General features: G+C 51.3%; 8 protein-coding genes across 8 annotated transcripts; 5 read left to right on the top strand and 3 right to left on the bottom strand.

Moving 5' to 3' along the window:
- Window positions 1-62: 62 nt before the first annotated feature.
- On the top strand, window positions 63-1,706 carry J4E84_004517 (uncharacterized protein; the record flags this gene model as incomplete). The annotated part of the gene is made up of 1 exon (XM_049387120.1): window positions 63-1,706. The coding sequence occupies one exon, from the start codon at window positions 63-65 to the stop codon at window positions 1,704-1,706; it is 1,644 nt and encodes a 547-aa protein (XP_049244893.1).
- Window positions 1,707-2,347: 641 nt separating this feature from the next.
- On the bottom strand, window positions 2,348-3,376 carry J4E84_004518 (uncharacterized protein; the record flags this gene model as incomplete). The annotated part of the gene is made up of 1 exon (XM_049387121.1): window positions 2,348-3,376. One exon carries the CDS (start codon window positions 3,374-3,376, stop codon window positions 2,348-2,350), a length of 1,029 nt encoding a protein of 342 aa, XP_049244894.1.
- Window positions 3,377-9,477: 6,101 nt separating this feature from the next.
- J4E84_004519 (uncharacterized protein) lies at window positions 9,478-10,863 on the top strand (the record flags this gene model as incomplete). Its single annotated transcript, XM_049387122.1, has 1 exon — window positions 9,478-10,863. One exon carries the CDS (start codon window positions 9,478-9,480, stop codon window positions 10,861-10,863), a length of 1,386 nt encoding a protein of 461 aa, XP_049244895.1.
- A 484-nt stretch (window positions 10,864-11,347) lies between these two features.
- J4E84_004520 (uncharacterized protein) lies at window positions 11,348-13,006 on the top strand (the record flags this gene model as incomplete). Its single annotated transcript, XM_049387123.1, has 1 exon — window positions 11,348-13,006. One exon carries the CDS (start codon window positions 11,348-11,350, stop codon window positions 13,004-13,006), a length of 1,659 nt encoding a protein of 552 aa, XP_049244896.1.
- Window positions 13,007-14,250: 1,244 nt separating this feature from the next.
- J4E84_004521 (uncharacterized protein) lies at window positions 14,251-16,234 on the bottom strand (the record flags this gene model as incomplete). Its single annotated transcript, XM_049387124.1, has 2 exons — window positions 14,251-15,928; window positions 15,984-16,234. The coding sequence occupies 2 exons, from the start codon at window positions 16,232-16,234 to the stop codon at window positions 14,251-14,253; spliced, it is 1,929 nt and encodes a 642-aa protein (XP_049244897.1).
- A 1,091-nt stretch (window positions 16,235-17,325) lies between these two features.
- On the top strand, window positions 17,326-18,240 carry J4E84_004522 (uncharacterized protein; the record flags this gene model as incomplete). Its single annotated transcript, XM_049387125.1, has 1 exon — window positions 17,326-18,240. The coding sequence occupies one exon, from the start codon at window positions 17,326-17,328 to the stop codon at window positions 18,238-18,240; it is 915 nt and encodes a 304-aa protein (XP_049244898.1).
- A 645-nt stretch (window positions 18,241-18,885) lies between these two features.
- J4E84_004523 (uncharacterized protein) lies at window positions 18,886-21,373 on the top strand (the record flags this gene model as incomplete). Its single annotated transcript, XM_049387126.1, has 3 exons — window positions 18,886-19,199; window positions 19,267-19,955; window positions 20,532-21,373. 3 exons carry the CDS (start codon window positions 18,886-18,888, stop codon window positions 21,371-21,373), a joined length of 1,845 nt encoding a protein of 614 aa, XP_049244899.1.
- Window positions 21,374-21,627: 254 nt separating this feature from the next.
- Window positions 21,628-23,946, bottom strand: J4E84_004524 (uncharacterized protein; the record flags this gene model as incomplete). The annotated part of the gene is made up of 3 exons (XM_049387127.1): window positions 21,628-23,179; window positions 23,229-23,835; window positions 23,886-23,946. 3 exons carry the CDS (start codon window positions 23,944-23,946, stop codon window positions 21,628-21,630), a joined length of 2,220 nt encoding a protein of 739 aa, XP_049244900.1.
- Window positions 23,947-24,542: the final 596 nt, after the last annotated feature.

A 24,542-nucleotide genomic window follows, 5' to 3' on the forward strand; every position in this document is an offset into this window, starting at 1 on the left:
CTTGGCTAACTGCTTGAGCAATTTGACATCGCCAACCGAACCGGCCCGAGAGTTTTGTCGCGATGGATCTTCCGCCGACAGTGATCGAGGAGAAGCTGCGAAACGCAGCTACCGAGCTGTCCCGGGATACCCTTCGACCTGGATTCCGCTCCATAAACGATCTACCCGACGAGCTGCTGCTTGAAGTAGCCAGACACCTTGAGGGTGACAACCCAGCGCTTGGGAGCCTGAATCAGACATCACGTCGCTTCAAAGCCATTGGTGATGAGCTCTTATATCGGACGATCAGCTTGCCTCGTACTCGGGGTGACAGCGTCATGTACCTCGTGCGCACCATCGTTCGAAGACCGGAACTGAGAAGCAAGATCCGTCACTTGACATTTTCCGCGACCAACTGGCTTGTCGAATATGATGGAGAGACTCCAGTACACGAACGCGCCACCACCATAGAACGTCCAAATACCTCCTCGAACGCGCATGCAGCTTCTTTGCTACAAATATCCCAGAGCCTCGATAGGCTGAGCTTCCTTAGGGACGAGAATCCGTTTGAGAGTGAGGAAGAGCTGGCCTGGCGGTGCGGTTTATTGTGCGGCCAGCTGAGCGCACTAGCTGGAATGCTTCTCATACTTTGCGACAGCCTTGACATGCTCTATATGGATATGTATCACAGGCAAGATCTGAGTACACCTGCTGTTGATGTCCTGGGCTGGCTTTATTGTCTCCACAGCGAGCTGATGCAGCAACCGCCAAGCCGCTGGTCGGGCTTCAAGCAATTCTATAACGTTAAGCGCCTGAGAGTCTCCGGTTTGAGCATCGACATACTAAGATTCCCATTCATCTCCCTCCAAGTCCTCGAGATCGACCTCTGCTGGGAGTCCTTCAATGAGGGCCTGTCAACTGCAGAGCACGTCTTCTTCGGCAACGAATCGGCTCGGTGTCTCTCGCCCCGCTGTGCGAACCTCCACACACTCATCATACGAAGCGATTGGAATGAGCTAAACGACCAAGCCCATCTGAGTCATGGCTATCAGCTTCCACTTCTGCTACTAGACTTCGCTGGATCGACCATCACCCGTCTAGAGATACTGTTCATGAGGATCCCGACTGTTGTAAAGCAGTGGCTGGGTACTTTCGAGCACATTGCGCGTGCTCTGGGTGAGGACACAGACGTATCTGCAAGCTTGCAATCCATCAGAATCGACTACGAGGAGTCTGATCACTTCGATCCCAGGCGTTGCTTCGGTGGTTGTACGACCGTGCACAGCTTTCGCTCGTTCCTCAAGTTGACGAAGATGGAGGTTCTGCAAGGTGTACTTGTATTCGAGGCCCGCAATACGTTCGGTGAGCTGTACTGCTTTCGCGGCATTTTACCTCCTCCAAGCCTCGAGTCACTCACCGTAATATGTCCTACCAAGGCTATTCTTACATGGCTCAACATGATAGTCGAGCGCAAGACGGAGGTGCCAGCCCTGAATAAGATCGTGCTTTTGTGCAGGTGTGGCTACGGTGCTGGACCTAAGGAGTTCGAAGGCGACGTCTCGACATACGTTTTCGCGCAGCTGAACGACCTTGGTATCGATGTGCGTGTAGTTGAAGAGATACCAGGAGTATTCGCGGCTCTAGCTCGGAAGGAAGGCTCAGTGTGGGAGGCGGACTGGGCCGAAGATGGATGGGTGGATGGATTATTCGGTCAGGATCAGGGTTGAAGAGATAGCCTTCGACACTCTGGTTTGTGATATTGGTGTCGCATCGCGCACACTTGTTTCTTATCCGGGTGAACACGGAGCAGACCTGAATTCTCTTTTTAGAATGTCTGAAATCTCACGATACCTTTACAAGCTCGATCGTCGCTCCCGCGCTCCGCACTGTAGGTGTCAAGCATGTTTTACTCAGGCGTGCGGCCAGCAAATTTGCAAGTGTAGTGCTCATTCATTCGGCAATCACCGGTGTTTATAGTAGTCTAGACGTATTGTAACCCCATAACGTCGTATTGCGACTACCTGCCCGCCTTCTCCACGGTCAGTCATCCCCAAAAGTAACGTAGATAAACTCACAGTCACTACTTCAATACTTGCTGCATCAGCCTGACTAACTCGTGTTGACAATCGTATAGTTCATTAAAATGAGTATATAAGAGCAAGTGGGTATCGTGAAGAAATCGTCCAAGTCTAGTGTGGCCCTCTACCAGTATCAAAAAGGTCGTAAAACAAAATGAAAGCAGTGTATCCTCCCCAGTACGGGGAAGCTCGGACCAAGCCTCGCGGCTCGGCACCCGAGGGTTGTGTAGTGTATCGGCGTCGATGGTCGTCAAGTAATGGCCTTTTGCCCTCGTCCCGTCCGCATGTGTTCAACACATCGCCCCGCTATCCCTCCCGTATAGCACCTTTGCACTTCTCTCACTCAGAGTGTCCGGCTCGACGCTGATCTGGATATCCGTCTTCTTCATTACATTCCCCATCGGTAGCGCTGTTGTACCATCGTTGTCCATTCGGAGATGCGCCGAGTGACCGAATCGAGAATTCCGTGTAAGATCTCCTGTGTCGTCCTTCAAGGCCGCGCTTCCGGATATATCGTGCGATTCAGCATGCGCATCGAAGCCCCTCGTTGCGAATGCGATAAGTTGATTGAGGACCTCGAATTCGAGCTTGAGCTTGATGGCGTATGCGAGTGTCTTCCAGCTAGTTTGGATTTCGTACAGGCCTATGTACTGTAGGACCAGGATCGTGACGTCGAGCAAGATGACCACCGTGTTGACGATGATAAGATGGTTGAAGACCCGCTTGGCGTGTGGGCCTCGGAAGGCGGCCGAGCTGCGCATGAGAGCGAAGGTGCGATAGATATAGAGACCGCTTATGAGGCACTCTTGGAAGACGAACCAGGTGACCTGGAAGATCTCCCACTTCTCGTAAATTTGTAGCCACCTCTTGGGATTCGGTGAATTCGAGCCAGCAAAAAGCGCAGTCGCCCCTCCTTGCACGATTATGCAGGCTGCTATGATCATGCAGAGCAACCACCAATCTCTCTTTCCAGAACTGATGAGGTGTAGTCGTGACCAGAGTACGATGGATTGGCCAGTGATCATGAGCATACCCCCGCCACACGCCAAGGCGATCTCCAGCGGGGCCGAGTCGGATATCCCGTAGTTGCGGATGAAATACCCAAAGGCATGTATGGCGATACCGACCGAGGCTGCGATGAGTGTGTAAAAGTACACGCCGTGATACGTGCGAAAGAGGCGGAAGATCTTGACGAAGACCTCGAGGGTATGGGAGACGGCGAGGGCGAGGAAGACAATGACGACAAGAGAGGTCTTGTGAGACAGCGTATGGTTCGTGGTCATACCCTCCACCCGGTCGGACATTTGTTGGGAAGCCATTGTCGGTGTTGGGTGCGATATTGTTCTGTGATGTGGTTGGCTTCAGTTACGAGGTCGCCGAACGCCAGTCGCAAGCAGGGAACGGCGCGCAGTCTCCTCTTCAAGGGACGTAAGATCACTCTTCCTGGAGCTGACGCCACAAGTAGTCTGCCTCATTTTACAGTCAACCAGCCGCCAAGAAACTCTGCACCTTCCAATTCACTACCCTGCATCCTGGTTCCTGGTTAGGCAATAATCCTCACTGGCCGCAAACGCGATCTACGTCAACTCGGCAGGGCACAGACATCCAGAAACGTGTCCCCGTGACCCAAATGAAGGGACTAAAACGCAGCCTTGTTTCCGAAACGCGGTAGGGAACGTGGCGGGCTGCAAGAATTGTCGGGGCTGGCCCCGCGGGGGAGATGTCACCCTGCTAAAGGAAATGAGACAGAGGCCTAAAACTGCGTATATCCTTGTAGCCGTAGAGCAACGGCAACGTTATACCGCTCGCGTCAGGTGAACGTTGCTTGACATCGCGCGCAATCGGATGGTGTTGTTGTTAAAGTTGAATGAGCTTGCAGACACAGACCTCGAATGCGTTCTCCGGCAAACGGTTTCTATGATGTTGTTCACTTCGCGCTAGGTGACAAGCCCAGCGAGCAGCGCTCTGATCAGGTCGGGCGGGTCGAGAATGCGATGTGAATAACTATGAGCCCAGGTTTACCGCGTGTTGCAGGATTCTGAGTCAAAGATACGCTCGCACGACGTGAATGGGAGGATTGGTGGTGAAAGAGCGCCGCTCGGTAGATGGGCGGAAAGTGGCCGCCACGTTTTCGTGAGGGCTGGAAAGTCGAGCTAGGCACGTCATCGAGAGCACGTGCGCACGCGTTTCCGACCGGGCGAGGTCACATGCCGAGCCCCGCTTAAACACCACTGGGCGTCTCATCTCCCCCATCCTTAATTGTCATCAAGCGCACTTCTTTGAGAACTTTCGTTACCCGTACCATCAGCCACGCATCGATATATGGCTTTCGATCGGTTCCGTTTGAAAACTTCCGATCTTCACGCGCAAGTCTTTTGCTGGGCACAAAGACCGACGAGTTTCATCCGGCTCATTCATGAGACAGCTCATAAGCTCTAGTTAAGAATGGTCCACGCGTGTGGCCAGAACAGAAGACCGTGCCGCTGTGTTAATTGCATTTGCGAGAGAAGCTGAGTACCTCTGGATGCGATGGCCGTCGCGCATCGTAGCCGTGGTACCTAGGTATCTTTCATTAACACCAATTCCGTCCACACAGGCATCATCTCCATGTCGAGCAATGCAGTACACAACAGTGAAAGCTGGAATGCAGAGTTTCGTCTCCATGGTAACGAGTCTGCTACGCAAATGAGACTGCCCAGGGCCATCGAGGATCAGATCGTTGGTCTCTACATCATCATTCACCATCAGAGCCTAGACTTCCTTGTGCGCATAGTCATCAATCGGACACCTAATCACGCTGTAAGATTGACAATCAAGACACACATTCTGACTGCGTAAAGATAGCATACTTTCATACTGTGGTACAAGATGTGACCCGGTCTCTGAACCGGGACATACGGTAATCAGCCCATTTAGCCAACAGTACCAAAGCATCAAAGGTTCCATGTCGCATTCTAGTGCATACATGACGATAGATCTTATTACGGGAACGTTATCATAGGTAAGGCAGATATCCACCTGAATTGTCCTGATAAGAGTAAGAACAGTCCGCATCAGTCTGTCGGGCGAGGCTCCGACTCAAAACGTCTTGTAGAGAGTCTCCTTATCAACTTCATCAAGTTTGCGCAATATCAAGCAGACTTTGCAAGACGACGGCCACCGTCCTGAACATAGCCAAGTGTTTGGAGCAGAAGCTCACTCGGAAGTCTTTCGATGCCGAACATGCTGTAATCCGCCGCGCCGAAAGAGCGATTTGTCTCCAATGCGGGGTTCGTTGGGGCTCGGAGATTGTGCGGTCGATTGCGTTCGGTAGGTGTAGTCGTATTGACGTCTGAACTCGAAACATTCACAGATGTCGATAGCGTGATTAGGACTCGTAGCGGGCTCCTCGTGTGAGGGCTGTTGGGCGACCGAAAGATCATTGCGTGCGCGTACTGTCGTAAGTTGCGTTGAAAAGAGTGAGCGTGCTATAAAGGATTTGCCGTGCGTGCATCGGCATCCTGCGGGCAAACCCAGGAGGGGGCTTGAAGACGACCTGCCGCTCAATATCTTGGTTTGGAGAGCTCATTATACCGTCATACTAAAGAGGAAGTCAGTTATAGTCACTTCGGAATACTTCTTGAGCGCCATTATGTGTGTTCCGAATACAGTACGGGAGCGTGGTATGAAGCCTCCGTTGCGTATGCATGTGTGTCGATGCCTACATCTCCGCAAACGGAGCCGAAGCGAACCTGACTACGTGATGTGCGACCCAAAATTGCTCTAATACCGTGGCTTCCCTCATTGTTCTACTACGCCTGCTCGAGCTCCTTGTTGGTGACCGCGAGGTCTGCGGCATTGCAAGCGTCAGAGCGCTACGTACTAGCCGTCGTTTGGCATTGAGGAGATTAATCTTATAAAATACAGCGCGCGATCTGTTTGGTCGTGTGAAGGATTTGCAGGTGGGTGAGGGCGAAGAGGTAACGAGGGTAGCGAGGTTGGCTTGTGGAGTGGGCGCCTTCGAGGCTTTCGCACGTATTCGATAGGAACATCAGGTTCGGGCGACGGTTCTGAACTGCTATCGGCTGGAGCGTAGACCCCTGCTATCGTACATTCACGCAAATCATAGGCGCACAGAAGTATGCTGGTCATGCAAGATAGACAGGAGATGATAGAGTCATTCTGATGCGCAATGCACAAGTGCCCGGGTGGTTGCGCCAAGTTTGCCCGGCGTCAGTGGGCCCGTGTGCCTAAGATGCGAACGCGAACCCCCGGGCCCTGTGCACCTGGGTATCCTCCTCGACATTGGGGCTCTTCACTAGACAGATCGTCTTTGATCCGCTGTCTGCATCGTTATTAGAAGCCACTCCATTGATGTTTGAGATACGTTCCCTTCATCGTAAAACTTAATCCAATTACAGTGTCCCTTGTGTCACGCATGACGTGCAACACTCTGCTAACCCCACTATCACTATTATTACTACTACCACCACTACTGCGTCTATTTCCCCACAAACTGTCCGCCGACCCCGAAGAGCACGCTCTATACTTCAACCACATCGACTGAATTCCAAAGTCAACCCCCGACATGACAAGAAGGAACCATATGGGAGGTAGTTAGTCCAGCGCTCTGGCAGTGGTGATGCCCAGGTGGGTAGGCAATGAGAAGAAGGCACATACCGCGGCCTCACAATTCGCGATCCACTCATCAGTGCTTCTGTCGGAACCACACAAACGGGAAATTCAGGAAGAATGTCTCTATTGTCTACGTCTTGTCGCAAACATAACTTGGCCACGCTACTGTCGAGGGCCGAGCGTAGGCACCTTCATCTGGTTCCAGCCTCCACACAAGACCATGGCCATTACCGCCAGGCAGATGTCTGCTCACGAGAATTTCCTCTTGTGCAATGGGGCAAGCTTGTTGAGCTGGTCTGTCCCGGAGTAGACGTTCCGCGCTAAGCTCCCCAAAGAAATTTAAAAATAAGGCTGCGCAAAAGTCCCTCCAAAGTTCCTAAAAGCTCTGACCTAAGTTCGTTCGACTGGAATAATGTCTGGGGCGCCAATGCCACCGCGTCACAAGTGAGGCACGACTTTCGCACATCGAAAGTACGACACGGACGCAATTTCCACTGGTTTCGAGTTCGTAGAGAGTGCGGAGGGATCCCAGGGTCATTGCAAGTACCGCAGTTTTCGAGAGCAAGTCTGCGTGGCTTGGTGGGAACTTTGAATTTGTGGCTTATGAAGGTTGCCAAAGGTGCACGCTATAGAGGACGCAAAAGTTCGTCTTGCAAAGGTCACAAAAGTTTGTCACTAAGATGGCCATGAAAGTTCATCGCTACAAAGATCACAAAAGTTCGTCCCGAAGATCCAAGCCGCCATATAAATATCGACCATTCTTCTGTGTATGAGGGCTCCATATCAGCTCCTATCTTCAACCATTATCATAGGCATATCATCATATCGACAAGATGTCTACTTCCCAGTCCAAGAACCAGCAGGGTAACGGAGAACCGCAAGAGGTTCCTTATCACGTACGTCAAATTAACTCAAGGAATTGGAGGAGAGTCTTAACAACTTTTAACAGTATCATGCCGAGCGCACCAACGCGGCAGGCGATCATGGAACGCAGACAATTCAATACACGTCGGTTCCTCGAGAGGGAAGCATGGCGTCCAACGGCGGGCACCGAGCCACAGACGAGGCGCAGCAGGTGGCGCCAATGATGCAGCGCTGGCTGATGGAAGATCGGCGTGAGAAAGTATGGGACAACGTCGGCGAAGTTGCAACCTATGTCACTGCCAAGAAATACACTTGATGCGGCTGTGGATGGTGGCTGCAGACGAGGGAAGTAGGGGGTACGGTGCGCAGGAAACCTGGCTATATGCGCATGCGGGTGTCACTAGACTTTGGTCCTGAATAGACACTGTGTTTAAGTTGTCGCGTTTGGAATCAATTTACAAATTCATAGAAAGATGTTATGTCTTAGCACCGCGAGCTATGTGTTACACAGTGAATCGACCAAACTAATCCGCATAGTTGCGAGTGTCTCGTGGAACGGCGTCCCATCGCAGCTAGTCGGGTGCTTCAATACAGATTTTGTCGGTCCAATTTGCCGATGTTTATCCCTAATCAAGTTTCATCTGTTTCGAAATTTTCGACAATGCTAACGTTGAAGATGGTCTCACTGCCCCGCCCTCACTGAGCACGCGTGCCCACTTCATCTCGGCGATCACAAACAATTTCGACAGTAATTTTGAATGTCCACATTCGATGACTAAATCGACTGCTCGATCGAGGACCACGCAAAGACAAATTCGGACATTGTTCGCTCCGTTCTCGTCCAGTTCTTCGAGAATGCGCTAGAGCCTCAAACGAAAAAGCCAGTAAGAATCATGGTAGTGCTTCAGAAGAACGCTGAAACTCAGCTGCAGACAAATGCCGGCTTGAAGCAGAGAGTACCATACTCCAATATTCATGGTTGGCAATAGCGATTTGGCCCACCCAACTGAAGCATTGCAAGTGCAACGAGATCAGATGTATGCGCAAGAGGTTTCGGGCTTGGAAGGTTTCATCGTAATCTAGTATAAGCCCCAGCTAGCAAGCCGCATTCGAGAGATAATGCAGGCAGTTGCACTATTGGGGCATTGAGTCCGAAGCGAATAACGATGGGACCTGGAAGTATGCCGCTGACCGGTCCTCTCTGTGCCCTGTCTACCCATCATCAGAAGCTTTTGCGATTTAAAGAGCGCTGCTTACGGGGTCGAAGTAAGATAATCATTCATTGGTAGAGGTGGTGTGACTTGTTTGCGACGCTTGCATATGGTTGTTGAACGTCCTTCACTGGGCAGCATCGGATTGGGCAGTTGTCCTCGCGTAGACCCGCGGAGCAAGCGAGAGCGCCATCATTTTGGGCGATACAGTAAGCTTACTTGTCTTGGGGTCCGAATGGCGTAGTCCTTATCTCCAGCTCCATATTCGTGCCGTTGCACCTGCAAGGCTACGCGACTCTAGTGCTGGGTAGATGGGCCCGTCTTGAGGGTTTCTCTGCATGACCGCTTAATTTGGCGGGAGATCAACGGGTGACAAATACATAGATCATGGATGGTTTGCTAGTACCCAGTAGTAGAGCTGAACGCTCCTCTCCTTCCAAAGTTGTAATAGCTTGGACTTTGTGGAGATCTACGCTGCTACGAATCGGGCAGCACCAAACCATATTCCCTCTTCTGAAGAGCGTATAAAGGGAACTTCATTAATCACTGCTCAATATTTCGCTTCTTTCATAATCTTCTCACTTGGTGTTATATCAGTGTATCAAGTACCGCATACGTTGGCTCCACACACAAACAAAATATCGATTGCAAGTCTTGCAGCAAGTTCTCTCTATCCAGGTGCCCCACAAACGACATCAGTGCTATAAACAACGTTCGTAAAATCAGGCACCATGGCAGAAAGACTCAGTCATTCAACTCCGATCATCGTGGTTGGGGCAGGTGTGTTCGGGTTGTCCACGGCATGGTGGCTCGCTCGTGCGGGTTACAACAACGTACGCGTGCTTGACCGATGGCAAGTCCCCTCGCTGTCATCTGCGGGCTACGATCGCAACAAGATTATTCGAACTGAATACGTCGATGGCCATTTCTCAGTGTTGTCGCAAGAAGCCATCCAGTTCTGGCGAGAGCCGCTTTGGAGAGACGTCTTTCATCCTACCGGCTGGCTATATGGCACCGACGGCTCTTTGGACGAAGACAGAGCAAAGACTTTCGACACAGCCGTCGCCAATACGCGCGAATTAGGCGATGCTTCTCAGATCGTCGATCTACCAGACTGGGAGCACATGTTCAAGTTGTACCCAGCTATGGGCCATGGCCACAACCAACGCCAACGGCAGCAAGGTAAGTACGAGGCTACCGAGGCCAATGAGCCAAGCAATGCCGCGAGGTTCCGAGGCATTTACAACAGCAACGCCGGCTGGGTTAAGTCAGCCGATGCAATGCTGGTCTTGAAGCGTGAATGCGAGAGACTTGGAGTCGATTTCATTGCAGGCGACTCAGGGACCGTGATCAGCTTCGTACGGGACCCCGATAACACAAAGATTGTCACCGGTGTGCGCACAGCGAACGGCACCATCTGGCACGCCAAGAAAGTCATCGTCTCGGTGGGGGCCTATGCAGAAACATTGCTCGACTTCAAAGGTCAACTACACGCAGTGGGATACCCCGTAACGCATATACGCATGACCGAGGAGCAGTATCAGCGGTACAAGAGCCTACCTGTAGTCGCCATCACGCGCCGAGGATATTTTTTCCCGCCGAACGAGGACCGCATCTTCAAGATCTGCAACATGGACATTACCATGGTCAACTATGAGCGCTGGGCTGAGCCTGATTGCAAGTGGGGTGCGAGAAGCCTACCGCGCGACCAGGCGTACCACCCCAACGACACACAGCCGCGAGTCGCCTTGAAGAAGACACTGGAATTTGCACAGTACATATTGCCCGAGTTTGGCGACGGTGACGTAGAGAGCAGTAAGTTGTGCTGGGACGTGGAAACGCACGACGATCACTGGATCATAGATTATCATGAGTCAGCACCGGACTCGCTGTTCATTGCCACGGGTGGCAGTGGCTATTCGTTCAAGAACCTCACCAATGTTGGCAAATATGTTGTGCAGGCACTGGAAGGAGCACTGGATGACAGGTGGAAGGATTATTGGAGGTGGCGACCGGATCGTGTGGGTCAATTTCCGGAAAGGGAGCAGAGGAATGCGCGGTTCAAGCACGACTTGCGAAATTGTGAGGGATGGAAACACAACGTTACAAGGCTGTGAAACCGATGGTAATTCGTCGCATCGCCCGGCATGTCCAGGATCATGGTCACTCGTTTGGGGCCATGGTGACTACCTCGTAGCACCGTGGCGAGTCAATGAAAATCTGCTACCCGCCACTAGGCACGTGCCATCAGTAGTGAGCTGTGCTTAGATGACGTGGCCCGTGGACCACAGGTGTGCATCACCCGGGCAATCTAAAATTGAAAGTTCCTGCGCTAGCAAAGTTCCATGCGTGTCTGGGGATATTGGGGGCCTCGGAAGATACCGGCTACACGCTAGGTAAGGCGTAGCCTGTTTCCCCGCTGCTACCCGCTGGACGTGAGCCAGATGCGGTGCGTACCGAGCACGCCATACTGTTGGGCTGGCTCCGATCGCGCAAGAAATAATCGCGACCCCTTGACAAACAACTCAGTTTTATAATAAAAAGACATGGCTCATAGACTCTCACTTGAAGGCATACACGCTCGATCAACATTCCTCAGCCATGGCCGTCACTGGAGCCGAAGCCGGGCATCTGGTCCATTATGACACAATCGTTCTTGGCGCAGGGATCGCGGGGCTCGCATTCACATCCCGAATACTCCAGACAAATTACACGGTGAGTAGGGCAGACCGAGTACGGATACTGGAAGCTCGCGACAGGATCGGTGGTCGTATAGCTTCTGTTCAGGTTCAAGGCTGCCGCTTGGATACGGGCGCCAACTGGATCCACGGAACCGGCAATGTGAAGAGACCAAATCCGCTTATGGACATTCTCCCAGACAAGCGATACAGGTCGATGGAAGGATCTGTCTTGTTTCAAACACCAGACGGAAAGCACGATTCCACTAGCAGGAATGGTGAGATCACTGGGGACGGCCCGGATCTGACAGCGCAATCGACTTGCCCAACGACTGGGATTCCAACGACGAACTTGGACCAAGGCTTGATGATCCCTGCTCGCCTGGCTAAACTGATCGTTTCACGCGCTCAGATCGCAATTGGCGAGATGCAAGACCTTTCCACTACTATTCCCACCAAAGCAGCAAAGCACATGTCCGCCCTGCGGGCGCTGGTAAACGCGAAGTCCTTCCAGAAAGCATTTGATCTCGTACCCAAGGAATATCATCGTACTCTGGGTGCTTTATTCCAAGGCATAGAGAATATGGAGGCTGCTCCGCTTCTTGCACAAACGACGGAGCCCGGACGTCCTGAGAGTGAACCAGGCGTAGGACTGCTGGAATATGCAGTCAACGACTTCGATGGCGAGCAAGCATTCCTCCAGGACGGATATTCACCTATCATTGAAGAGATCGCCAGGCCGCTTTTGGAGGCTGGCGTTATAGCGCTAGAGACCGTTGTGACGCGAGTCGACTGGACCAGAAAGCCCATTGTCATTGAGACGAATCGAGGAGTTTTCACCGCCGGTGAGATCGTGTGCACCATACCTCTCGGTGTATTGAAAGACAACAGCAAGCACGGATTTTTCGTGCCGGAACTACCAGCCGACAAGAAAGAGGCGATTGAACATCTTGGCTTTGGCACGCTTGACAAGATATTTGCAACGTACTCTAGGCCTTGGTGGAATGACGAGCCGTATCGCTCTAGTATCAGGAAAGGCCTCATTCGAACAGAAGATCGGGCCGAGAATGATCCGCCCGATGTCTTCATGGGATTCACCTCGGAATTGAGTGGTATATCTATCGATCGCAACGGCTCTGTATCTCCAGATGTCTATCGACTACCAATCATGAACCTTCAGGCATTAACTGGTCAACCTGTTCTTTGCGCTTTTGTCTCCTGCAAAACCGCTACTACGGTCGAAGCAATGAACGACCAAGATGTTAGCAACATGTTCCACAGGGTTCTTAGCCAGTGGTTTGGAGCAGAGACTCCAAGGCCCGATGCTGTTCACGTCACGCGGTGGGCACAGGATCCTTTTTCGAGGGGCTCCTACAGTCACAGTATCACCGGGCTATCTGAAGCCAAGCAAAGAAAGACACTTCAGAAGCCTGTAACGAATGAAGATGGTGGTGTGCTGAGGTTTTCTGGCGAGCATTGCTCTCAGGATCACTTTGCCATGGTTCATGGTGCCCTGTTGGACGGTTGGAGAGCAGCAGATGCGTCGTTGCAGTATGGTGATGATGTCAATATGCGCGGCTAGTGCGATCGTGTTTCAATTCAGCTTCTGACGTGCCCGCTCTCTATCCAGCGCTTGACTTTAGCAACATTGCATGCACAAACTGTCTTGAATACTTCATGAACATGCCCGGAGGTATTGTACCAGTCTGCGCATACACATGCCTCTCCATCGTACTGATCTGTCCAAATTACCAAATCTCTTCCCAACTTTGCTTATGAACAATTTCCCTCAATGAAACCCCATGACATATAAATACATTCTTTCCATTGATTTCCCCTAACTCAGTGCGGCTTCATGTCCAGGCGCTAGGCACTGGCCCGGGGGTTTCCCTCCATTTCGATATCTTTCATTGCCTGACATTGCGCTACACGCCACGGTCAGTCAAGAGGAAAGCAGTTTGCAAGCTGGGCCAAACTTGCGCGACCAATAAATGAAACTACTCACAACATTGTTTTGCGGCCAGTAGCTTCTGACCCTGCCACATGGTGATGAGGCTGATAGTGAGGCTGATAAGGTTGAAAACCAGGCCCACGATCAACTCGGCCGATACAGACATGCTTATATGCGCTGGTGGACTCTGGATGATACTTGAATATGATGCTGGACAAACTCAATAGGATGAACATTCTGGGTTTTATATTAAGCTGATGCAAGCAAAGATCGAAGGCGAAAGTACACTGCCTCTCATATCTGCTCTCGAGAGGGACGCAAAGATCCTGTGATGTATGGGACCTTTGGGAGGTAATGAAATGTTAGCTAGAACTTTTCAGCGATTTCTCGCCTGCAATTGTAGTAGTATATCTGGTTTCTTGATAGAGTGCAAAGGACTGAGACCTTTGCGCCGCTATATGCGTAGGAGGTGGAAAAGTTCCATGGTTAGCGAAAGACGAATCGGTTTCTAGATGTTCGCCTCAGCCCCTTCCTCGTGGAACGCCGGCTGACACCACGCCACCAAAGTTCAGGATGGGAGGGGAACTTTGCGCAAATACCTTGTTCAACGACCCGGAGCGGCCATTTGACTTCGAAGTCTGTTATACGGCCAATGCAATCGCCGCCGCTTTCCTTCCGACTAGCAGCTCTGCAAGATTCACAACAGCAGCTACAGGACTCTACATAACACGAGTGCGAACTATAGGCACGCTTAAAATTTGACTCAAATAATGCGTTAATTTCTAAATATAGTGTTACCAATTGTCTAGCTATGTCCAAAAAACGTTTGTCGCAAAGTCACTCGAGTGAAGCGACAAGCATTGAGTTCACACAGCCTAATCAGCATCGATTCTCTCGGCGATACTGCTTATATATGCTTTGATATCATCTGCGGTCTTGACTTCGCCATTCTCTCGAAGCCACTTCTGCTGCAAAACCATGAGCTCGATGCGCCAAGGATCGTCCTCCCCCCATCTATCCGCAATCAGCGGCTTTGCTCTTTCAAGACATGCTACCGCTAGCTTGGATGCTTTCAACTCGTTGTATCCTCGCGCTTGAATTTCCATACCAGCAATCTGATAGACGAGCAAGTCCATATCCTGCGCGAGCTGGGCTTGCTCTTCAAGTCTTCGGCCGACCCCAACAGCTTTATCCCAGTCTTCTATGTTCATGTAGTTGTATCCGCGCGCATTGAGAATCGTTATGCGACTGAGTTCGGTCGACTGCGGTGCCTCCTCACAGTCCTTGTAAAGCTGACAAAGCCGGCGCTCAGCGGTAGCAGCATCCTTCGGGCCGTATATGCGGAAGATGAGATCGCATTGGTGGCGGATATATTCTGGGTGGACCTTCGACAGTCGCTTCTGAAAAGCATCGGCAGTTATCTGCCAGGTATTGTGCACGAGTGCCTCCAGAGACTCGAGCTCTGTTGCATCCATATGAGCAAGAAGCTTGAACATCTGCACGACTGGATGCTCAGGATCGATGAGTGTCTTGGCCATGTCGTAGACGTACCGAATCAATCTGATAGCGATGTCCATGAGCCCAGACTGAACAAGAAACACTAGGGAAGTCCAGAAAAAGTTAAGGGCGCGGACATTCCCACTCTTGAGAATGGGGTTGACGAGAGCAAATGCCTTAGAAACAATGTGTATCGCCTCCATTGCCGACCCCTGAGTGAATAGCAAGACAGCAGAACGTATCAGATCGAAGAAAACCTCGGGTAAGTCCTGATCTTCTTTGGGACATTTCAAACTAGTGCATGGGTTACTGCCATTCTCCTTCCATATGCCATAAGCAAAGGATGTCTCGACATGCTGCTGAGCGAAAGAGAAGACGCGTTCCGCTATCGATATATTCGATATGATGGATCGGCCCGGCCGTACTCCGATAGCGAGACTCGATGTGGAAGATCGTCTAGGAGGAGGAGAAAGACGCCAGTCACTTTCGTTGTTTGCCGATGCCTCGGGCGTGATGCTAGAAGTACTAGCATTTCCCACAGTAGAGGTCTGCGTATGCTGATTCTCGACATCTCCAGTACCGGGAGTCTGGAAAGCCTCAGCAAATTGCAGGTTGTAGTCCAAGGCAGATCTGTAATCGGGGTTCTGGAAAGGGTAACCTGCAGCGTTTGCAGTACCGTATTCGGCGACTCCTAGATCACCAGAGGGGAAATATTGGTCCAATGCATCCTCATTCTCCGCGGCATCAAGATACGGAGCATTGGCGCTTCCAGCATGATCAAGTTGAAAGATGTTTTCATGGGCTTGGAGGCCTTCTGCATACTGGAATTGGTGGTTGTCGGCGCGTACAGAGCCGAGAGCTTGAAGGCCATAGTCGTCGACGTTTGGGGCGCCGGAGGCTTGAGGGCGATGCTCAGTGGTTGGAGCAGCTATCGAGCGGTTTGCTATGTCAGAATGAAGCCTAGCATTCCCATTTCTTCTGTTTCGAGAAGTCTTGTGCCTCTTGTACTTCGTGTCGAACCTCCATTCCTTGAGTTTGTTTTTGTACTGTTTCGTACTGGTACGATTATTATGAGGCACGGGACGCAAGAACTCGTTCGTCTGAGACATACCTGCCATTGTGTCCGTAGTCTCGGCTCATAGTGGCCATGACTTCCTTCAAAGGATGGTTCTCATCTAGGTACATCCGGCGAATTCTCTCTTTGTGCTGGTCCCAACCAGAGGGTAAGGCACTTCTCTTCGGTGCCGAGGGCGCGCCCAATTGCGCCGGATTTTCGGTTGTCAATCCCAATGTCGCATCACCGTCGAGAAGCTCCACAAGCCCGGAGCTGGCATCACTGGCGTTGTGCCTGGGGTTGAACATGGCCGCGGTGCCATCTAGCGTTGAGAGTAGTTAATCGACTAGTACTGGTACATGCTACGTGAGAGCACTTCACACCATACGAATGCTTATGAGCGGCAGGATGGGTGCGGAGGTGTACTGGCATAGCGCAGTCTCCCGAGCGCAACAGTGCAATCACTTTTGCCTGCGGTGAGGCTGAACTGCATAGCTGTATGCGCTTACGGGCACGCAAGGTGCGCCGCCTTCTTTCTTCTGCTTTGCCTTGTGGTCGCCCTGTAAATGCTGCTGCGTTGGTCATGTGGTGGCGCTCTGTGTCACCTCCCATATATTTGGGGAACTTTGCACCTTCCTCCGTGGCGTGTGTCTCGAAGCCGGAAGGGGAAGGCAGAAGGCAGGCGTACGAAAGTCCTTCACCAGGCTAGTAGGTTCTGGCAAATCGCGATATCCTGATGTATCGTCGCCTGCGGAACAGGACGGAGGCGTCGACAGGCAGTGGTGGCTGCATTCATGGGTAGACGAGGGAACAGAAGGATGGTGCGTAAGCAGCTCACCGGTGTAGATTGGCGTCGCTGTTATTGGTGTGGCTAATTTCGTCAGTTTCCATCAGTATTCATCCATGTGCTCTGGGCAATCTTCTACCGACAATCGACACGGCCGCGACAGCCAACCAAACTCGAGCCGGGCTGGAAAAGGTCCACGCTGCATACGGTGCGGGGCATCCGCATGCCGTGTCCGTTTCCGGGGAGATGTTCTGGCCAATCATGCACCAATCCCTAAGCGAGCGCCATGGTGCCCAGGTGACTAACGCCACGAGCCGAAAGTTCCTGGCGCTTAACCGGCTTGCCCAAAGTTCTTCTCAGCCTCGCGTGTCTTGAGTGATTGGAAAGTTCCTGGCGTCTGATTGTCTACTCCAAAGTTCTCTTCAGCCTTGCGTTTCTTAAGCTATCCGGCCAATGATGAGGCAAGTACGAACAGGCCGATATACTCGTTGAAAGTGTAGAACAGACTCTCTTTATCCATTGCATATTTAATAGGCCTCTCGAGTCCCTATCCGCTGTTATAGTTCCATCACAGTATTCTCACTTACATCCTGTATTCAGAGCAATTGCACCATGACGTCTACACAGCATGATCATATTGTCCTTCTTGTCGACACTCCTTTCTTCGAAAACCTCCCCAGTTGGGTTACCGATAATTTCACCGTCACCCCTGGAGGCTACCATGATGGCCAGCCATCTCGCAACAAACTGGTCATCTTCACTGATGGCAGTTACTTGGAGTTCTTCAACTGGTACGACACACCGCCATCTCTTGATAATGAGAAACTGCCAATGAGATTTTGGGGACCCAAGTCTCCAGGATTGATTGACTTCGCAATCACGGATACAACCCACTCCGCCGAGCAATCCGTATCGACAGTCAATGACCGCTTGACCGAAGCGCCCGAGAAGGATGCCGGTCTTGGTGTCAAATTCGGCGCACCGATTGGAGGCTCACGCAAGAAGGCTGACGGCGTTGAGATCAAGTGGAAGGTGACACGACCAGAGTTTTCAAAAGGCGAGAAGACACCTGGCCAAGAGCTTTTCGCCGACGGCAGAATCGACGTTCCATTCTTCTGCCACGACATCACTCCGCGGACCGACCGGGTCCCTTACAAGGACGAAAAGAAGACAACCCATCCCTGTGGTGCTACTGGTATCGCGGCCTGCGAGATCCTCGTGCCGAAGCACCTGCAGCGTGAGTACGTCAGCGTCTACTCCAAGATTCTTGGCTCCGACCTCGAGGCTGAGGCAGGGCAAAACTCGCATACCCTCGACATTGGTTTGCCCGAGGGGTTGGCTCGTTCCACGGTGGTAGTGCGTGCAGCTGAGACGGACAAGGATATCAAACGCATGCAAGAGAGAGGTATCGGCCTCTCTGATCTTGTCATAGCCGTCAAGTCTGATGGTCCAGGCGGTGAGACGAGACGCCCGTTGGGCTCCGCGGGCATTGAGTCTACCATTTGGCTCGAAAAGGCAAAACTCTAGCGTTTGCTTTTCGTCGTTTCCAGACATCATGCAGCAGAAGGCAACTGCTCTAGACCGGTACCGTAGTCAGCGACATCTTTATACTTGGCTTGAAAATCTCAATTGGTAGTTACACATCACTATTCACGCTTGTCTTTTCAATTTCAGTGAGATCCTTCCAATTCTGCACTCATTAGAGATTCTAACGTAAAGTTCTCTTCAATGTTTCGTCGACCAGATATGTTTTCGTGTGAACTTGTCGATCGGGATACCCCACGTTTCGTAGCCTCTGTGTTGTACTAAGCCAGCCAGCCTACTGACAAATCTCGCTATCGATCTTACGTTTTCTTTGAGAGCTACCCGATGTGCATTTGCCTAGTTTTGTCATAGCCTATTGCAAGAATGCTGGTGCAGCACGCGGTACGCCACGATACGACGCGCGGTATCGAGCGGGTTTGGTCGCGAATAAGCTGCAAGGCAGAAACACTATCCCTACCGCCACTGATACCATTGTAATCTACATACATACGATGCGAGATAAGCTGCATAGAACAGGCTGAAATTGGTCCTTAACAGTGACCAGCCTCTACGGCTCATGTAGTACATGTGTAAAGTATAAATGTGGTGCAATTGTACACAACTTTCGATAGTGTCATACGCACAATCATGAGCGAGGTTATAATAACAGTAAACAAGATCTTGGACATCGGTGGAGGGCAGTTACAATCGTTTAACAAAGCTCTTTTGGAAAAAAAGCTTTTCTGGAACAAAGAACCTTTCACGACCCTGAAAGGCAACGTCCAGAGAGTTCTCCCTACTTCCATTATCTACGGAGATAAAGGTCTCGATACCTGGTCAAGAATCACGCATCTATCAAGTTACTACCAGACAAGAGGCGAAGCAGCCTTGTTTGTTGAGAATGCTCAGGAGCTGGGACAGTGGATCAAAAAGGGTAGTGTTCTGATCGATCTCGGCTGTGGGTATGTGTCTCGATATGCTGAGCATTAACTAATTCTTCTGTACTAGTAGCTAATCCAGAGATCGCAGGGACATTCGTAAGCTCATGCCGCTGCTGGAAGAGCTTGATCGATCGCAGAAACCAGTCGATTACTTCCCAGTCGATCTCTCGTACAAATCCATTGAACAGGCCTTCGAGCAGACCAATCTATCTGCTCTTTCCAGTATCAGCGTCACCGGTCTGTGGGGAACATTCGATAATGGCGTGGACTGGGCCAACCGCAACTGCGGTGATCGACCGAGGATATTTCTCTCCCTGGGCTCCATGTTCGGTAACGATCATTTTGAGGATGCGGTGGCACGGCTACAATGGCTACGGTCTACGGGCTTGCGTAGCGAGAACGACATGGTCCTTTTGACACTTGACGGAACAAAGGATGCAGACAAGATTCGTGAATCATACGATGATACCGAAGGCTTGTTCACACAGCTCATACGACAAGGGTTTCAAGACTCGAACCACATCCTTGATGAGGACTGGTACCGGCCGGAGGACTGGAATCTCTTGCGCAAGCTCACCCAAAAACCAACAATGCACCGTTTCGTCTTGCAAGCTAAGCATGACATCGAAATCCCTATGAGAGATGTCACCATACATGGAGGCGAGGAAATCGACTGCTACGAGGGTTTCAAATATGGACCAGAAGAAATGGCACAGCAATTCGAAGCAGCAGGACTGAGAGAGTGTGCGCGTTGGAAAGGTCCTCATGATGACATCTGTAAGTGTTTCCTAGCATGATTATTCTACACGACCGCTAACCGATGTAACATATCAATATCTGTTGGTCAGCACTGAGTTTTGTACGTTGAAGGATTTGAACAAATGTCGTGGCCTATAAGACCGGGTTGGCTATGCATAGGGCGAAGTCTGTCTAGCGGCTGTGAACAAAGCACCGTATATGGGAGCCTATGACACTAAGCAACGAGTGTTTTCTTGAGTTTGTAGTTTCGGCTTTAATTGTCTGCTATACCATGCGAACTATCAAGCATCCTTGAACAGTCGACTGTTGATCTTCACGTCATCTTTCACCGCCAAAACCAAGCCTTGGTCACGCGCATCGTAAATCGTGTTGAGTTGCCCTATAGCCTTTCTCAACAGAGCAGTACAGTCCATTCACTCACATCTCATAGTTTCACATTCTTTTCGGATACGAGGTACTGACAGCAATAGGGCGCTGTTGGAGGGGTATAAGTCTTTTAGACGATCACTCATTCCTTCCCGCTTGCTATTTACCGCATCAACTCCACTTGCAACTTCAGCCAGTTTAAGCCTTCAATATCTGATTTGACAAGAGGTCACTCGACACAAGCCACCGCAATGTCTACTAATTCAAAACACACCGAGGGGAGCCACCTTACGAAGAGCAAGAAAATCTGTCGCCGTAACGTTCCCAACACAAGGGCCTACGTCAATACCCTCTCGCCTGCCGGCCAAGTCAACAAAGTCTTAACAGACATGGCAAACCTGAATGGCGGCAACCACCTCCGTAACTGGTCAGCTTCCGCGCGCAAGGAGCTAGCCCCTAACATGACAATCAAAGTGGAGGTTTTAGACCCCAACGGCAACAAAGTGAACGTCAACATGCCCAAGCTAGCCTTCTTCGTTGCTTCATCGGCTTTCCGCCAGCACTTAGAGGCTAACCCAGATGATACCTGGGTCAAATTCTGCCACAAGGACGTCTCTCTCAATTCCATGCGGACGATCGCGAAGTGGCTGCGGACAATCTGTACTGACCAACAGTACACTGATATCCCCGTACCCAGCGACGTCAAGAAGAGTCTAGAGCTGCGTCTTGCTGCGCAGGTGCTGGGAATGACGCAATACACGTCTCAGATCATCAAAGGTTACATATGCGGCCTCATCTACCGTCCCGTGGAGGCACAGGAATTGGTCCTGGTGGCTGAGCTAACGCGCAAGGAAACGGTAGAAGATCCTATCGTGGATGCTTTAGCCAACTATGTCGCGTACCTGTGTCGGTACCATCTTGTCAGCAGGAACATAGAAGACCAATACCTGGCCGTCCTTGCCGGGGGTAAATGTGCGAAGCTGTTGGATGCCGTGAAAGACCACAAGATTCGAGCTATCGCGCAGAACGGATGGAAGGCTATATGCCCTCGGCCACTGACGGAGGCTTAGAGTCATAATTAATTTCATCGTTCATCGTAGTAGCCTTACATTAGTTTGACAAAGCTTCTGTTTTCGTTACCACTGACGGTACATTCGTAACCAAGACATGGCAACCAACGTGATAACGCCAGCCGATAAAAAGTGTGAGCAATGACCAGTATTTTGTAAGATTGAACAAGCACCCATATTCTTCACAGTGAGCCGCGTTGCTGCAATCAGGATAGTAATTCGATTAAAGTACTATTAGACTGACGTACTTGTATTTAGACCTTGTTCAGCCAAATGAGCTTACTCTGGTAGTCACCCATTGGCCACGCGATGTTGAGCCCGACGTTCATGTACGTAGCCCCGCTATAGGTGGCATTGTCCAGATCGTTACTATACCTCGCCTTAGGATCCAAGCCCTGTAGTCTAAGCGGGGGTGCTGCCGGCTTGATCATGTACTGTTGCTGGAACGCAAAGACTATGCTCTGATTTCCTTCTGCACTGACGAATTGCACACCAGGCCAGTTGCTGCTGTCGGGATGCGCAAGGCGGTAGAAATCACCGGAGATGACAACGGGGTTCACCGCCTTGGCCTGGGCCATGATGGAAGGCACGGCAGAAGCTTCCTCTGGGGAGAGTTCGGATGGGTTGAGTTCAAGACCGAAGGAGCCGCACATCATGGCGACGTGACCGCGGTATTCGATGCTGATGTTGCGATGGGTGAGACCGTTGGGAACCGCAGATATGTGGCAACCCATTGCGGAGGGCGGGTAGACCAGGGATGTGCCCATTTGGATCGTGAGACGGTTTGAAGCATCGGTGTTATCACTGGTCCAGTGCTGAGGCCAGTAGTGTAGAAGACCAGGGTCAAATCGGCCTCCACCTGATGCACACCCCTCCCAGAGTACATCAGGATAGCTCGTTGTGAGATTGTCGATAACGCGGTATAGACCGAGGATATAAGTGTAGTCATCAGATGGGCGGGCAAGCTCATGCATGCCACGGTTGTTGTCCCATTTGACGTATTGGACGTTGGCGGAATCGAGTACACGAGAAATCGAGCTGATGATGTAGTCCTGGACTTCCGGCAACCCTACGTTCAGAACCAACTGGTTTCGTGTCAACGTCCTTTGGTGCTTTCCAGCATGCAGGACCCAGTCGGGATGCTCATGGTACAAGGTGGAATTGGGGTTTACCATCTCTGGTTCCACCCAAATACCAAATTGTAAAGGCGTGGACGACGCATTCAACACTGTAAAGTTATTGACTTGCTCCACATACAGGCCTAGACCGTCAGGGAACTTGGCTGGGTTGGGTGTCCAGTCACCGAGACCCATAGTATCATTGTTGCGCGGGTACTCGACACCAAACCAGCCATCGTCCATCACGAACAGTTCAATTCCAAGCTCTTCCGCCTCGCCGGCCAGGCTGACCAGAGACGTTTCGTTGATATCGAAACTCAGCCCTTCCCACGAATTGAGCAGAATGGGGCGGGTTTGGTCCGTGAACTTGTGTCGAGAGAGGTGATTGCGATAGAGATCATGGAACGAGCGCGACACGCCACCTACACCCTGAGAAGAGTATACACCGACAGCTTCGGGAGACTGGAACATCTCCCCTGGTGCCACGCGAATGCTGGAATGAAGCGGGTTAAGGCCCATGAGAACGCGCACATAGCCGTTGGAGAAGCGCTGTGCTGTAGCTTCAAAGCTACCAGTCCACACTAAACTGATGCCCCAAGCCTCTCCGCTAGATTCGGTGGTGGTTGGCGAAACCAACGCGAAGAAAGGGTTGTGAAGATGAGATGCATATCCTGCGGTACTTCGGAATCTGATAAATGTCAGTATCTATACAGCAACTTCTAGGCATATCAACTCACGAAGTCTCGCCATAATCGATCTTCCTCCTCACGGTCTGGAACTCATGAGACCAATCACCGTGGGGCTCAATCATTTCGAGGTCGAGATTGGGGAAGTCGGTGCTAAAGCTCGACGCTCTCTCGATGACGATATCAGCAGTACCGTTGTTCGCAATGCTGAAGCTACGTGCAATAGCGTTGTACTTGGGGAAGATTGAGTACATCAATGCAGCGGAAACATCCGACACGTTGTCGTACATGTGCACGGTTACCGTCGTGACATCGCCAGCTTCTCCATAAGTCGCAGGTAGTCCTGGCAGAGAAGGCTTTCCCTGCACAATGTCGTGGGATTGGTAGCGGAAAGCGGATATCGTGTCGCCATCGGCGTGTTCGATATGGATAGCTGGTAAACGGAAGTCACCGCGGCCAATATCGGGAAACTCGCGACGCTCGTTGCCTATCTCGCCAGCTACCCATCCGGATGGTAGGATGTAGGCGGGTGGTGTGAAGTCGTCGGTTGGTCCCCCAAAATGATCCGAGATGAGGTCGCCAGACTCGGTATCAACGTGGAACAGGTATGACATGCCATCGGCGGTAAGTGTGAAGTTTGTGCCAGTTGCTTGAATAGCTGCCTCGAATTAGCGACTGCCTCTATTGTAACCTATAGCCATATCTTACCATCTTGCGCCACGACAGCGCTGGCCAAAAGGCTCAACGCAAGACCCTTCATTCCAATCATTGCTAGATCTTACAGGTGAGCAATGCATCACGAAATTTCGTCAAGGTACCTGCTTAAGTACACTCCCAACCACCCTGGTCGCATGCCTAGCTTACATCGGGGATGCAGTGGACTGATCATCGTGAGGGGAAGTGGGGAGGGTCCGGGGTCGACAGACAAGCTCTTCTGCCATGGAACTCTGCGTAAATTGCAGTGATTGGGCCAGCTGCGGAAGTCGGCGGATAGAATGCCGGATGGAGAAGGGACGGTGCAACTCTGGGTCGGTGCGACGTTTAGCCGCGGTTGATGTCGTCAACGGTCCCATAGAAGGCTGCAGCTGCCATCGCTCATCAGGTACACTAGCACAACGTTGAGCGGAAAACTACAGGAAAACGACATGGCTGCCGTAGAAAAGCCGTTCAAGTAGCGCCAGCACCTCGTTCAATGAAAATTCTAGACACCCTAGAGCCTACATTAACGAGGAAAGCTGCAATACACGGCCCAAGGTCAATGTAGGCTCCAGGGTATCCAATTTTTCCTTGAATGAGGTGCCAGCTGCTGGAGAACATGGCACGGGTGCAAATCTCGGGATGTATGCTCGAGGCTAGAGCGCCCAG

This window comes from Alternaria hordeiaustralica (genome assembly GCF_023758085.1).
Source record: "Alternaria hordeiaustralica strain BMP 2776 chromosome Unknown scaffold_7, whole genome shotgun sequence".
Classification (NCBI taxonomy): Eukaryota; Fungi; Ascomycota; class Dothideomycetes; order Pleosporales; family Pleosporaceae; genus Alternaria; species Alternaria hordeiaustralica.